The following is a 15,544-nucleotide window of genomic DNA, read 5'->3' as shown; positions in this document are numbered from 1 at the left end:
TGCTCTGGCATCTATGACTGAGATAAGCAGGAGACTAATGCATCACACCAATGAACTCTGCTCCTACAACATTTTTGTCCTGAAAGGGGAGGATGAGTTTTTAGTGTATCAAGAACACGGAGAGAAAGTGTTAAACTTTAAAGAGTATTTTATAGGATAAAAGTACACCTCCCATACTTTTATCCCCATCACATTAGTTCTTTTGTTTGCTATTTTAAGTCCTGCTCAGTTGAGGAATAGTAATTTTCTTTCTCAGCCTTGGGAGCTGCCCGCCTTAGTCTTTTAAGTTTGAAACCCTCTCAATGGGTAGGTCAGAACTATATGAGTTAGTTAGAGAAGGGCTCCCACAGGCAAACCATAGGCTAGTTCTTAATCTGTGTGACAATAAACATTCTGGTTCACATTACTGAACCTCAGGGAAAACATCGTGTGCCAACTGAAGCAAAACCTACAACTTGAATTATTTGACATCAAAGGCCACAACCCCCAAACCAGCAATTGTTCTCAGAGCCCTACACAGAATTAGAGAAGTCCTCCTGGCATGGAGGGGAACGATGGGGAATCCACTGCTTCTCTGCAATGCAAAATTAGCACACCTGTATTCCGACAGTGGGACAACGCATTGGCCATCCCCAGCTTTCCACTTTTCCCTACCCATGATGTGCATTCATATGTGTAGGTGTTTTAGGGGTAATCTCACACATGGTTACAAAAGTCTAACGCTCCAAAAGGACATGTGGTATTTAACCAACTTTTGACCTGAGCTGAAGGTGAAGTTCTGATTTGATATTATGAATAACCATTTGCCTACAGGGAGACTGTTTACAATTATTGGGTGTTGTTTTGTTCTATTGTGCTCATTTAACTTGGTATTTCCTAGAAGAGTGATGACAGCCAGCACGGCTGTCAGATGTTTATTCATCAGTTAAAAATGCTGAACACAGCATCAACAACCAAATTGCTTATAGTTTCAGAGCTGTTTCAACCAGCTGCTTAGCAGTCAAGTAGCATATCAGTTCATTAGTGTTTATTATCAGTTTATTAGCACAACTTGACTGAAATGATTGTCCTTCAGTCTTAACAACCTGCTGTATTTTCTTTCAACATAAAAACTCCTAAAAACATCCAATGCATTCTCACATAAACACTTGAGTAATTGCAAAAAAAACCCCCACTCTGGTAGATTAGTTTGTTAATACTACTGAAGCAATTGTACTCTTCAATAGTTAAAAAGAATGGAAGGAAGAGAACATAAAATTTCCTCTGCATTGCAGTGACCTGGGGGCAAGTCTACACCCATATTTCAGTGTTATGTTGTAAGGGAAAAAAAAAAAAAAGCTATTGTGCCAAAATGTTTCCAGAGATATTTTCTCTGAACACCACACTAATTGAAATGAGCTGCTGCCTATATGCAATGTCATTTACTTTCCTAACTTGCCTTCAAACATTTTAAGCATGATATCACTTACTCACACACACACAGCACTTAAAGAAACACCTGACAGAAACTCACCACTTGAGACAGGCCTTACTGGATTCTGTTTTACAAAAAATTTGGTAAGGAAATATTTTCCATTTAGTTTGTTGAATTAATTGCAATTTTTCATTTAGTTTCCATGTTGTTGTTGCTCTGACTGTTCTTCCTCCTAATGCTCTTCTGTGAAGAAAAAAAACCAAAGTGCTCTTCTGTGCATTTACTATATTATGTAGTTGTTCTCTGTATATTAACTGTGTACCACCTATGACAGCAAATCAATGAAAATATGAATTCCTTGCATGCACTTCACTATGAAATGCAAACTCATTAGCTCCTCATAGCAAGATTGCAATGTTGATTCAGTAACATTTTTTTCTTTACTTGTCATACACCTCTTACAGGCAATGTAGCAGGAATTTGGATGTGATCATCGTTTTAAATGGCTTCTCTGACATAGGGAAATGAGAGATGTGATAATTACTGAATGCTATTATCTTTAAGAGAACTCATTTCCTGAGCTGATGGAGTATCCTCTAATAAATAAACGCACTAGAGCATAAAACAGAAGATTAAAAGCTGTATCACTTGGCAAGATGCATGGTTTTTTAAATGTCATAATGTTTGCTCTGTGTGGGAGCATCAGCTTCAGTTGTATAGAGCTAAATGAAAGTTTAGCCTAAAACAGTATTACTCACAGTGGTCACGTATGATTTCTTTCAGTCTGCCACTTCTGACTGCCTCCACTGCTGAAGAATTTGTTATAGAGGTAAAGACTAATTAATATATGACAAGGTTGATTTCTGTAGTTTGGTGGTACTGGTGAGACCCCACCTGGAGTACTGCATCCAGCATGGGAGTCCTCAGCACAGAAAAGACATGGACCTGTTGGAGTGGGTCCAGAGGAGGCTGTGAAGATGATCAGAGGGTTGGAGCACATCCTGTGTGAGGACAAGCTGAGAGAATTGGGGCTGTTCAGTGTGGAGAAGAGAAGGCTCCAGGGAGACCTTATAGCACCTTCCAGTACCCAAAGGGGCTACAAAAGAGCTGGAGATGGGCTTTTTACAAGGTAGTATTGTGACAGGACAAGGGGGAATGGCTTTAAACTGAAAAAGGGCAGGTTTAGATTAGATATTAGGAAGAAATTGTGAGGGTGGTGAGGCACTGGCACAGGTTGCTCAGCGAGGTTGTGGATGCCTCATCCCTGTGAGTGTTCAAAGCCAAGCTGGATGGGGCTCTGAGCAACCTGATCTAGTGGAAGATGGCCCTGCCCATGGCTGGGGGGTTGGTCACTAGGTGATCTTTAAGGTCCTTTCCAACCCAAACCATTTCCTGAATCTGTGATCTTGTTTATAATATCAACAGAAATTGAAGGAAGGCATACTTAAGGTATGGTTCAGAGAATGCCTTTCTGTTAAAGTGGACATAAAAATGAAAAAAACCAACACAACAGATAGAGCAGAGATTTGAAAGCAGTTTCCCAATACGATAGTGTTGGCCAATTGTACTGCTGTCTAAAGGCTGAGCTCTCTAAAGGGAAGATAAATACACTAATGTGTATTTGGATGTATCTTTGAATGCTCTCTTGGAAGAATTTGTCACTATAAAATTTCAAGTTGGTCACAGACCAGACAGGTGAAAAGTCATAAAAGGTAATAATCTAAATTCTTTGTGGTCTTTTACATCCAGAACTCCAAGTAGTTTTGAAGAGATAGATGGTGGCCAAAAGTACCCACATGCCCAATTGGCTTAGCACCACTGTCATCTACCCCTCAGTTCTGTTCACTTGACCATATTTCTTGTTATCCCCTGTGCTACAGGGAGCCATTTACAGACATTCATTATTGGAAAACCAAGAAAAATAACAAAAACTTACTGATAACGTAGAATTATGCTTTGTCCATAATTCTGGAGCATCCAAGAAACGCTCCAGACCACACGATGAAGTGTCCCGAGTCAGTCTGGCTGGATAAGAAATACAACAAGCAGATGATTTACAGGCTGAAGCGTTGGCTGAATGTTGCCCTTGCCGGAGCCTTGAGCACATTTCTGCCTTTAGGTGTCACTCTTCGCCTGTACCGTGCATGCTCCTTGCTGAAGGGAGCTCTGTCTGTGTCACACAAGCTGAGTGAAGAAAAATTCCAGGGCTGTCGTGTTGCTACAGCTCTGCAACACCACATTCAGAGGAGCAAGGTGAGCGCAGCATTAACCTGAGTTAAGGGATCTGACCTAACACGGAGCAGAAGCTGGGATAACCAGGATTGTCTTCCTGGTTTAAAAAAAACCCTCTTTGCACTGCACACTCTGATTTTTTAATTTTTTTTCCTCTCCACATGGATGATCCCATGAATTGGTCACAACGCTGTGCATATTTGATGTACAATCACAGTCCTGCTGGATTTTGTGCTACATAACAGTGGTAGTGAATTCTTGCAGCACATGTGAGCGTTTGCCTTTGTGCTAAATGCTTAGAAAACCTACAATAAAACTGACAGACAGCATGGTCATGCTGTCAATTTGTTCATGCTAGTAATTATGGCCAAAAAAGGGAAATTAAAACTTCCTTCATATATTTCAGAAATCACGTGACAATGTTGGCAAATGAATTAATTTAGCAATACATGCAGTAATTTTATTGCCGTGTCCACTAGCCCTGCCTTGCGCTTGTGACACAATGTCAGAAAGCTGAAATTGGTGAGTACAACAATTGCTGAAACCTGACCAGCATTCTCCCACCGACCCACCTGCAGTCAGCAGCACGGTATTGTGTTGTAGAGTTGTTCCAGATGTTATTTTTCTCCTTTCCGGTGAAAAAAAGATGGGAGGTCTGCACATGGCCAAAAATAAGTGTTTTCCTTTATGCAAAGAATCATTATCATCCTTCAGCTAACTGACATTTCAGAAAGACATACACTAAAAATTTCAGGGTATTCCTGCTGTGAGAACACGGGTATGCATTCTGGCCTGTTACATGGAATTAGGCTTTTGAAAAAGAATTTGGACAGTGTTTTGGCTGCTTGGAGCTCTGAAATGCAGTAGTATTAGGTTTGACTCCTGGAGTGTTTCTCATAATGTTCATAGATTTTAAAACCAGAGCTTCATCCTTCAGTCCACTCAGTGACATGTTTCAATTTTACTTTCAATTTTACTGAAGGGAGCTTTTGGACATACTCTGAATTTTTCTGTGCTCAAACCCTGTTAAGTCTGAATTGAGGCTGATGTTAAGTGTCTCCATTCTCCCTGAGCACCTACATCCACAAATCTTTCCCTGAAAGACAGACTGCTCCCTCTGGAAAACAGTTCTGGGGAGGGCACATTTAACAGCACCCCGTGATAACATACCTCCAGGACTTTTACTATTAGGGCACTTTTTTTGGTAATTATTCATATTAAAAAACATCCACACAACAAAAAACCCCAACAAAACAAACAAAAAACCCCAAAAAATGAACACTTATTCTAGTGTGATTTAACATTCTGATGAGACATTTTAAACATATCCTTTTCCTTCTAAGATGGTGCAACTGAACTAAAAAGGTTGAATATCATCTAGATAATTCTGAGGACAAATCTTTCAAAGTATGGGCATAAACATATCTTCCAAGACAAAAAATTCCAGAGGTAATGTTTCTGAACATTTGTTGATGGCAAATCAAGACTTAAAGATGTTTTCATAGTGTCTGCCATCAATTTCTTAATCTTAACAACTAAATCTTGTAACATCAGACATGCCTTTACCTAGCTAGAGTTAAGAGCAGAAAGGGGTCATTGTACAGTTTTTTACCTCATCCACACTTTAAACCATCAATTGCTCTGTAAAAAGGAAGGAGTATTTGGTGCAGCAGTTATTTATTTGTAATTTCTGCCTCGTAAGTTTGTAAGTATCAAAGATTACTTCATATCTGTCATTGGAGAATAAGGGAAATTAAGACGGGAATAATTTCACACATTTTAAATTTAGCCTGGAGGAATGCTAAATGCCTCCATTGTTAGTGCCAAGCTTATGATGCAAGAAAGGCTAAAATCTTCCAGACAGCAACAGCCAGCTGTTTCCCATAATGGGACTTACTTAACAAAAGCCCCAGTCTGTCCATTAAATAGACATATTCAGAAAGAGAGCTCTTTTATCAAGCACCCTAATTTCTATTTCATATATAAGTACTCCAGGAATGTGGACAGAACATCATATGGAAGCATCAAGAGACAAACAACATTTACTGCTTCCCAGCAGTCAATTTCAAAATAAGACAAATACATTAGGAGATTGGTATTAATTTAACCAGCTAATTTTCCTTCCTGGCTCCTTACACTATATATACACTACAGTCATGTTTTCTTGGAGGCAGAGCAGTTTTGCAGTTCGGGCTCCAAGCTGTACCATTAACAGAGAGGTTGGGAAAGCGTGTTGAAAAGCAACATAATGCCAGTCTCTATCTACATGTACTTGAACCCCAGCCACAGGGCAGTGAACGAAGCCTGCAGAATTGTTGCTTTCTAAGCACCAGGACAAACATAGAAACAGTAAACCCTGAACAGCCTTCAGCAGAAGGTTCCACAGGAGAAGCAAAACTTGAACTCGGCTACCAAACCAGAAAGTGAGTCCCACACAGGGATTACAACAGCCATAGGTACTGTGAGGTGCCTGTGGGCTGGACTCAGTGCATCCAAACAGGCCTCACAGCACCATAGGAAATGTTCATCAGCTCGAGCACAAGGTTGTTCACTGACCTTCATCCCATTCATTTGCCTCCAGCAGAGCGGGAGTTTTGCAGAGGCACCCGGATCTCCTTCCGCACAGACGAGTCCATTGATCCGCTACAGCTCATCGGCGTCCCACACGTGCGGCCTCTCGCCACGCAGGAGATATTCAGGCCAGCACACAAGCTGGCTGAAGAAAAATTCCAAGGCTGCTATGATGCTGCAAAAGGTACTTCCCTTGAATACCAGGGAGCATTGCAGGAAACATTCCTGTTCATATACAACTTCGGATTTTCTGGAATTTAGGACTCTGGGTTACGTGGAAGTTAAATGCCAGATACAGCTTCAGATCTGGATTAAATTATGTGTACCACATGTTTAGTGACATAAATAACACATTTTGACTCCTGAAAAAGGCAAACCTCTCAAAAAAGAGGACTCTTCAACTCTCTCAAAAGGTACCCCATAAAACTAAAAAGCTGGTCCCTATAAGAAATGGGTCCCCTTATTTTACGATAAGAATCAAAAAGTCAAAATTCTCTAGCCACTGGAAATCAGAGGTTTCCATTATATGTTGTAGCTTGGCCAATCTCTGTGTATACAAGCTGGGAGAAAAAAAGACCTTGAAAATTGTCTTTTTTTTTAGCTAGTCAGAGCAAAAATCTTGCTTTTTTTTAGCAAGTCTTTTTTTTAGCAAGTCAGCTGTGTGTAGTATGCTTAAAATGATGTTTAAGTACAAACAACTCTAAGAATTTCTTTTTTTACAGTGCTTACAAGTGCTTTAATTCATTCTTTTCTATAGGTCCCCCCTTGAAATTGTTTTGACAGAAGGCTGATTGTGATTTTAGTTTTCATCCCTACACATGATAAATTCAAATATAAAAATGTCCTTTGTGTATTATGCTTTGACTTGCTGGGAAATACTATGGACATAGATAGCTTGTGCAAGAATTGAAAAAACCAGCAATGTTTCCCAAAAAGACAGCACCTCTCTCCTATTTGTTTTTTTTTTCACCTAGAGTGAAGTGTGTTCAACTTTGTGAAAAATGAGTCTCCAAATAGTAACTCTGCAGTTGGTATGGTGGTTTGGGGGTTATGATTTTTTGTTTGGTTTTTTTAATAGGTTTGTTTGTTGCTTTTGGCTTGATTTTGTTTAAAATTTTTTTAATGGAGAGAGAGATGGTAGAAGGACTAGCTTTTACCTGACAGATTTCCTTCATTCTGTCCAGTCATGTGGTCATTCTCCCCCCACCCCCAATATTTTTTACTCAGTCAACCAGAGGAGTAGACTCTAAAGCTACTTAAAGACAAAAAGTCTGAATCTCATGTGTCTTAAGATACCTTTATATTTATGTAGTGCTGTAAATGCTTCTTAAATGAAGCCCATCAGAAGGCGCTGAATTACCGAATTTAGTAATCCTGGCAACGTCCACATGTTTACAGCTTTATCTGTGTCCCCTAGAGAGGGCTGAAGGAAAAGAAACAAGAAGCCAGGAGAGCTGTAGGAGCATACTTTGTATCTTCTTCATTGATAACCCTTCATGCCATTCAAATAGGACTCCGGAATACACTACTTTAATTAGCAAAGCTTGTTTTAAAGTAAACAACACAAACACTCCTTATAGGACAGTCACAGTCTCCCCTGCTAGACATACGGGCTTTTTGGCAAGATCACATTCAAACAGCATGAAATTCACCCCTGTGCATGGCCCCCAGAAGGCCCTTGCACCATTTTAACTTCCATTTAGCTGCTCTGGATAGGAGCAAGTGGTTTGTGGGATAAGGACGGAGGTTCACTACAATTTTCCTCCAAAAAAAAAGATGGTCCAAATCCACATCCGTAAAGATCAGCAGTTTTACCACTATAAGGTCATAAAGGTGTAATATAGGCGTCATGCATAGAGTACATACCATGTTTCAATTGAGTCCTGTCCCTGCATGACTTTGAGCCCCAGTGAAAGTACAGATCCACAACGCGCCCGCAATTAAGCCCTCAGTCATTATATTTGCTGTGTTGTGCTGTTTACTGGGAACACTGCAAAGTCATTCAACTGACAGGAGTCAAGACAGCAGTGAGAAGAGTATCCTCATGAGGAAGCTCTGACAGGATTCCTTTGGACACATGGGAGAACATGAGAGTCCCATCTTAGTTCAGTAATTGCTAAACAAACAGAAATTGGAAATCATTAATGTGACATTGACCCATAAAACACTGATCACTGAGGCCCTGTTGTCCCCTGTGGAACAGGGAACAACAGATGGTCAAAGTAAACAGGGTAAGAACAAAACAATGTGGAAATAATGTTGGTTCCTTAACAAATCTCTTACTGTAGTCCATTTCTGCTGACTGACATCGGTTGTTCTTTTCAGCTATAACTGTGCAACAAAATCGGACATGTCTCATCTTCCAGTCTTGATACTGAGCTGTTGTTGATTTTCTTTTGTTGGTCGAGTTTTTTTGGTTTTCTTTTTTTTTTCTTTTTTTAATTTTCTTTTTTTTTTTTTTTTTTTTTTTTTACAACTACGTTTATCAACACTGATACATTACAGATCTTGTTAGTTATACTTTGAAGTCTGATCATGCAGAACTACAGGCAGGTGCAACTTAGATCTTATTACAGGATGGACATGGCAAGGTGAACAGTTGTTTTTGCTAGTTAAGATCTGGAGCTTTGTTACTGTTGTGGCTTAATGTATACTGGCCATAAGTCCCACTTACCCAATTTACTAAATATACATGATTCTATATGTACACTGAAACTTCCAGCACCCTCCTTTATCAGCATGTGACTGACTTAGGAGAAGGTCAGAGGTCAACCATATTTAGGCATACAGCGGCCTTATTGTAAAGGATTTTAACAGAAATAGCATGTTGGATTATTACATATTAGTTACAGAGGAAGGGAAAAAAAAATCAATACAACTATTTACATTATAAATATCTTGCTTTCCAGAAGACAAGAATGGCCCTGTTCAGTGAAAATTAGCAAAAGAGACCTGTCTGAAATGATAAGCATGGTAGGGATACATTTATTTCCCAAATTGACTGTGTCTTACTTCAATATGTGCTTTTCAGCTTTTCCCTCTCAAGTAAAAAGGCACCATTAGCCTCAGTTGAAGTTTTTCAACATTCTTTTGTCAAATCAAACCCTCTTTAAAACTCAAACTTGCCATGGGTCAATGAGCCTGAACATGCATTAAGTTAAACATTTCACCTCTTGCAATCAATAGTTAATTAAAAAATACCCAAACCAACAACAACAAAAGAAATAAAAATCAGGCCACATTGGCAAGTTCCTAATACATCAAGAGAATTCCACTAAATTCCACTGGACAGGTCTGTTTTCCAGCTTATCAGTGAAGATGACACATTCACCATTCCCCTGCCTCCCCCAAGCATCTTACTAATTAAGACATTACATATTTGTATAATATTAAAACCTACTGCACAACGATTTTCTTTGTGTGTGTGTGAAAAAGATCACCTTGAGCTTGCAATCAGTTCACTGTGTCCTTTGCAAAGTGGTGGAAGTTCAAATAAGCACAGCCATCAGATTCTTGAAGATGTGTGGTTATATTACAACTACTCTCTTTATTCACACTAAGTATGAGTAGAACAGAGGTTCTGAAAATCACATCCCTATGTACACCCTCTCTTTCCTACAGACACATACAGAAGCAAAGAAAAATAATAGCCTAAACAGAAAATGAACCATTAACTCAGACTTTTTTTTTGCCAGACTATTAAAAAAAACCTCTAATTCTTCCCTGCAGGTGTTCTTTTGTATTGCTCTCCCTGGAAGCACAGAGTTTGTTGCAAAATGTCTTTTTTGTTTGGTTGGTTTTGCATGTTTGAATTCACACAAAATTTTAAAATCTCAATAAGCATGAAGAAAGAAATATAAATATATCTGAAATGAAAGAAAATTTTGATCTTTTGAAATACTATAAAGTTTGTAATATAAATAAGCTAACACTCATTATTAGAAGTTATTTTGAATTAAAATATTCCAATTACACTTCACAATAATTTCAGAATACTCAAAACACCTTTTTTTCTTTAATAAAAAATTTGGGAGATTTGCTGAAAGTGACTTTATCAGGCAGTTCTAAAATTTGCTATTAGCACATTTTTCATGAGAAAATACGGAAAAGAATTGGAAAAGAAACCACTGGTGCTCACTGCCAAATATATAATACAATCTGAATCAGTTAAGTAGTACTACTTTAGAAAACTCCCTAAAGGCACTGCAACAGGTCTAATTTCTTCACTAGCATTAGCCCAAACTTAGAAGGTAAAGCAACATATGTGAAGATAAAAGCAAATTGGTTATAAGTTTGGAAGAGCGACATAGTGACATGATCATCTAGCTCGTGTCACCGCTGGCAGCCAATGTTGTGCAGGAACTGGGGATTTCCAGAGGAAAACCATCAGTGCATTAGGGCTTGGAAAACCTGTTCAGGCTTTCTGCAGCTTTTGTTTGGTTGGTTTTTTTAAACACATTACCACACTTGCACTCCAATTTAAGCTCCGTTTCATGTAATGCAAGCTTGCTAAGATTCCTGAATCTATCCATGCCATGGAATTCTAGATAATAGGGGGGGATCATCAACCACAATGCAATTCCCATAAATCAGTGTGCGACCAACTCAAATATCTGAACTCTCTAAAGATACATTACAATTTAATGGAATATAGTCAAAACTCACAACATACTATTCCAGTTACCAAGTCAGTATCTGAAGACTGTTTTCAAAAATTACCAAAAATTTTGGATTGAAAACATGTATAACCTTGCATCAACTTGTAACAAATCAATACCTCATCCTCATTTAAACTCAGCAATGCAAAAGAAAATGGACAAAGGGTCTTTTATGAGCCATTCTGACTTTTCCCTTTCTTTTTGTTTCTCATTCTATCCAGAAGTACTCCACCTGAAAATAAAGCAGGAATGTTTTGCAGCAACTTTCCTCTATACCTTCTCAATGCTACTTCTTGCAGCTAGCACTCTGAGCAGCCATTGATAGTTAAAATGCTTCTGCCATTCTCCTCACCCAGCTCATAGCTACATACACGGCTTAAGTAAGCCACTTGGGACAAAATTTCAGGCACTTAAGATATCAATAGGCTCTTAGGCATATTTTCAAAAATACCAAGGTGTCCAGCTGCCCTTCAGGACAATGCCACTTCTGGCACAGGCTTTCTGATTGCCTCCTTAGTGCCCAAATACCTTGGAACATCTGTCATAGATCTCTTGCTTCCCAATTTTCTTCATCTCTGGAGTGGTGGCAATCATGCTTACAACTGCAAACCTCAGAGAATTAAGTGAAAATTGTTGCTCAAGTACCACATTTAGTAACATTTTAAACAGAAGTAGATTTTAAAGATCAATGGCAAAAATAAGAAAATTTATTATTTTCAAGCTGAACAAAATGCTGGAGTAAAGGGGAACACGCTTGAAGAGAAGGGTATCAAAACTTCTAGAATCAGAAAATAAAATTTGTTTCCCTTAAGACAGCCTCAGAACATCATCACTATAATCTTTAATTCAAAAGTACATGCACTGTTATACTGTATCAGCTTGACAGCACCAAATCCCTGGCACAAAGCAAAACAAAGGATGCTATTCCTGCTTGATGGTCACTACTTCAGTTTGGACATACAAGGACCAGAATTGTAAAGAACTAATGCTTTTCTTCATTGATGGCTTTTTTTCTAGTGTCCAATGTGGACAGCTCCAAGTCTCCTCCCCTAGACAGAGCTTCCCATAAAGGAGACTAATTTGAGGACAAAAAGAGATGCAGTAATTCTTTTAGGCCCCATTTCAGCAAGGCACTTAAGCACATGCTGATGTCAGCCATTGCTGAGCAAAGGACAAAAGCACGTGCTAGTTAAAATTATGTATGCATCCCTATAGTTTCCATCAAGTGTTTGAACAAGCACTGGTGCTTAGCAGAATCAGGGCTGCTGGGAACAAACCTATGTAACTCCTGTGATGTGGGTTCATTCAGCGCCGACCAAAGGACACCTTTTATGGTTCTCCACCCAGCCTTCATGAACCCAAACAAGACTGAATTATACCATGGGACCAAGAGTATGTTTTTTGGCTTCAATAGGTGAAACATGGGAGATCTACAAGTATCCATCTACTGCAAATGGTTTCTCTGCTGTTGCCTGTGTCATATCTCCATAATACTGCTGGCAATGAACTGTGGTTACTCCAAGTTTCTATGGTTTACATTGGTGGTGTTTGCAGTTCCTTACATACAGCTTTGCCTCTTTGAGATACTTGGTTGAGTTTTGTTTAAATAACACACCCAAATGGTGCACACTAAGGAATGTAAAGCAGATATTAGTTACCTGAATATTATTAATATATATCTATGATTAATTAAATCTGGAGGTGATACATTTCATTATTGCTAAGAAGTCACCCTTGGTGTTATTGCCTACATACCTATAGAGCTTTGCTGTTAACCTTTTAATATTTTTATGATCATTGGCTTTGAAGTGAGAGTTACAGCACTCAATAATGACTTGATGTTTCATGGCTTAAGAGAGAATATTGCTAAATATATTTAGCAGTAGTAAATTATTGCTTTAAAAATTACTGCTCTGAGTTTTTAGAACGTGATCAACCTAATTTTATTCTCAAAAAAATTTTGATAAAAATCTACCAAAAATACAACCAGGGAGAAAAAAACCACTTTCTGTAGCAATTCTGATACAGCTCAGACTTATCAAATCTGAAATTATTTGATATCCACTTAATTTTTACCTCTCTTTCTACCCATCCTGGGGAGAAATCTTTTCTTCTTTTCTTCCCTTTGAACAAAATCTGACTTGATACTCAATTTTTTCTCCTACCACAGAATGGCAGGCTGGTAAGCCACCCAATAGAACAATCCTATTTTGGTAGAATTTTGAATACATAAGAATAGTGAATTTAAAATATCCACTAACATAGTCTAAACAGTTACTCTCTCTGACATTTGGAAAAGTATTAGAGTACAATTTAGCTCATTTCAGTTTACATGGCACACTTTGGTAACAGGACAGATGACTCAGATTTTACTTAATTTCCAACTCAGGTAACAATGACCTTGCAGTGGAGAATGCTAATTGCTGTTTTGGCTGGAAAAATATTCAATTGTTATGAAATTCTGTGTGGATTCTTGTCATTCTCTGGTAAAAACACTTGCTGTTATTTACCATTGGAAACCCTGTGGATTATTACCTGGTAAATTCAATTTAATATTCGGTCACTGTTGGGTTCTTTGGAACTTGTCAAAACTGCCTAAGAGCCCTGATTGCATCCCTTTCATTCAGAGCACCAGCTGAATGATAACCTTTGCTATTACTTAGAAAATAGGAATACTAGACCCATGCGCTCCGTGGTTCTTTTCCATGTAACACAGCTGCTAAAAATTCCTGGGGAGTCTGGTGATTTGTCATGAGCAAATGAACAGCCAAAAGCACCTGGAGAAGGTCTGTTCTCTTAGTAGCAGAGGTCCCTGATAGGGAATGATTTAAAGGGAAAACAACCTCTAAGCCGCAAACATACACTGAGGGAGAGTGGGCCGCAAATATCCTTTCTCTATCTAACCTAGTAAAGACCTAGACATAAAATAAAAACAAGCTGTTGCACGTCCTTTTCATAATCATATATCACAATCTGCTCATTCCCCAACCCTCTAACTTACAAACATACCTGTAATTCATAATAGCGAGCCTATCTATGACCTAAGATGATAACTCACTTAACAGTGACAGGAAAAGTTGCTTACTGAGATAAATCTTTCTGGGGTTAGACATGCATAAAAAACCTTCATTCTTGTTCCCTGTAGCTTGCAAAGATACATGTGCTTCCTTCTAACCTGGTCTCAGCTTGGCATATCTGCTCTAAAAATCAGAACAACAAGTCTTAACATTCACAAACTAACATTTTTCTATGAAGCTCTGTGGCTTCTTCCTTCAGTAAAACTGCTTATTATTTCAAAATATATATACAACTCTCAGCAGAAATTTTGGTGCTACATCTTCAAGTGTCTGAGGGAGACACAGTTCTGTGTGGTTATTTACACTTCCACAAGTCCTCATACATGATATGCAACCTCATCAATGAACAAACAAATAGAATATACACTGGTAATATCACATATGTGTAGTTATGCAGTTCACCTGAAATGGGCCATTTATGGTTGTGGAGTGCACACTAAGTACGTATGCAGGTGTGTGTGTTCCTGTGGGCACACAGCTGCATACACTGCCAGAATTCTCTTGGCACGTGTGTGTATGTGCTATTCCTATATGGAGAAAAATGCATGTATATCTCTGTCTGCCTCACTGGGCAGACGACAGAACAGAGAGTGAAGGCAGATGTACACTCGTATGTTTGAGAGTGGCTACTGCACACCTTGTCATGCCAGTGTGAAAAGGACAGTTGCAGGTTGCTGGTTTTGCAGCCATTCATTTTACATCTTGTGGGGAGGGGGTTAAAAAAAGGATTTTTCAGTTCCTTTTTTTTTTTTTTACCCCCCTGGTAAGCATCACTGGAAGAAGACCAAAGCAGAGCAACTATAAGTTAAATATACACTTGAGCTTAGCTGCATTACATAACTCTGTAGGAGAAGCAGGCTGAAAAGATTTTTTGTTTGCTTGTTTCGTTTAAATCTTTGCGTTTATTATTTCTCATTCTTTTCATCTCTTAACTCCCATCAATTTTTCCTCCTAAATGACCTCATCCTCTGAAGAACGCTGGGTTTCGCAGGCAGGCGGCTAGTCACCTGCAACAACCGAGGGGTCCCGCAGAAGCTTCCAGGCTGCTGTCCGTGTCAGACGCCAGGGTTTGATCCGTGGACATGGATGAGATGTCATTGACAGATGAGGATGGAGGGAGGCTTTCACTGCTGTTCACTGCTGCACCTGTGCTACGAAAACGAACACCAACGTGATTAAACCCGAAACCCCGGAATGTGTCGTGTTTTGAAAAAGCAAAGGATACTTACCCTGTGGCAACAGGCATGTAAGTACACGGACCATTTTAAACAGTGGCAAACATTAGCAGAAAATGGGCCATACAAAATTTAGGCATTGGATAATATTAAATATTTTACCAGGAAATCTCTCCCTCAACAGTCTGTTTTGAAAAGTTACAGCTCATAACACTAATATTCGAAGCTCCAGATGGGAACTGCTTTCTACTCTTGTAGTAGTACAAAGATATTATGGCATCAGAACTACCCTTACATTTGTTTACTCTCCTGATACATTGGGAAAATAAAATAGTTAATTTAATAGGCAAAAAGACAGAGCAATCTTAATGACATCTGGCTGGTGACTGCAGACAGCAATCATCTATATTTTCTGGC

The 15,544-nt window shown here is 38.9% G+C and overlaps 1 protein-coding gene across 8 annotated transcripts in view; it reads right to left on the bottom strand.

Annotated features, from left to right (window-relative positions):
• Nucleotides 1-7,500: 7,500 nt before the first annotated feature.
• The window catches only part of MAPK10 (mitogen-activated protein kinase 10), a 157,720-nt gene continuing 149,676 nt past the window's right edge, over nucleotides 7,501-15,544 (bottom strand). For 7 of the 8 annotated variants that reach the window (XM_064651670.1, XM_064651675.1, XM_064651677.1 and 4 more), the window contains one exon: nucleotides 7,501-15,098. In XM_064651670.1, the coding sequence (XP_064507740.1) occupies nucleotides 14,956-15,098 (143 nt within the window). In that variant the 3' untranslated portion in view covers nucleotides 7,501-14,955. Of the gene's footprint in view, nucleotides 15,104-15,544 lie in introns of all 8 variants that reach the window. The other variant, XM_064651673.1, reaches the window with a different exon arrangement.

Source organism: Pseudopipra pipra, chromosome 4, assembly GCF_036250125.1.
Source record: "Pseudopipra pipra isolate bDixPip1 chromosome 4, bDixPip1.hap1, whole genome shotgun sequence".
Classification (NCBI taxonomy): domain Eukaryota; kingdom Metazoa; phylum Chordata; class Aves; order Passeriformes; family Pipridae; genus Pseudopipra; species Pseudopipra pipra.
The sequence above is the reverse complement of the archived record's forward strand: the minus strand, read 5'-3'. Positions and strand labels throughout refer to the sequence as shown.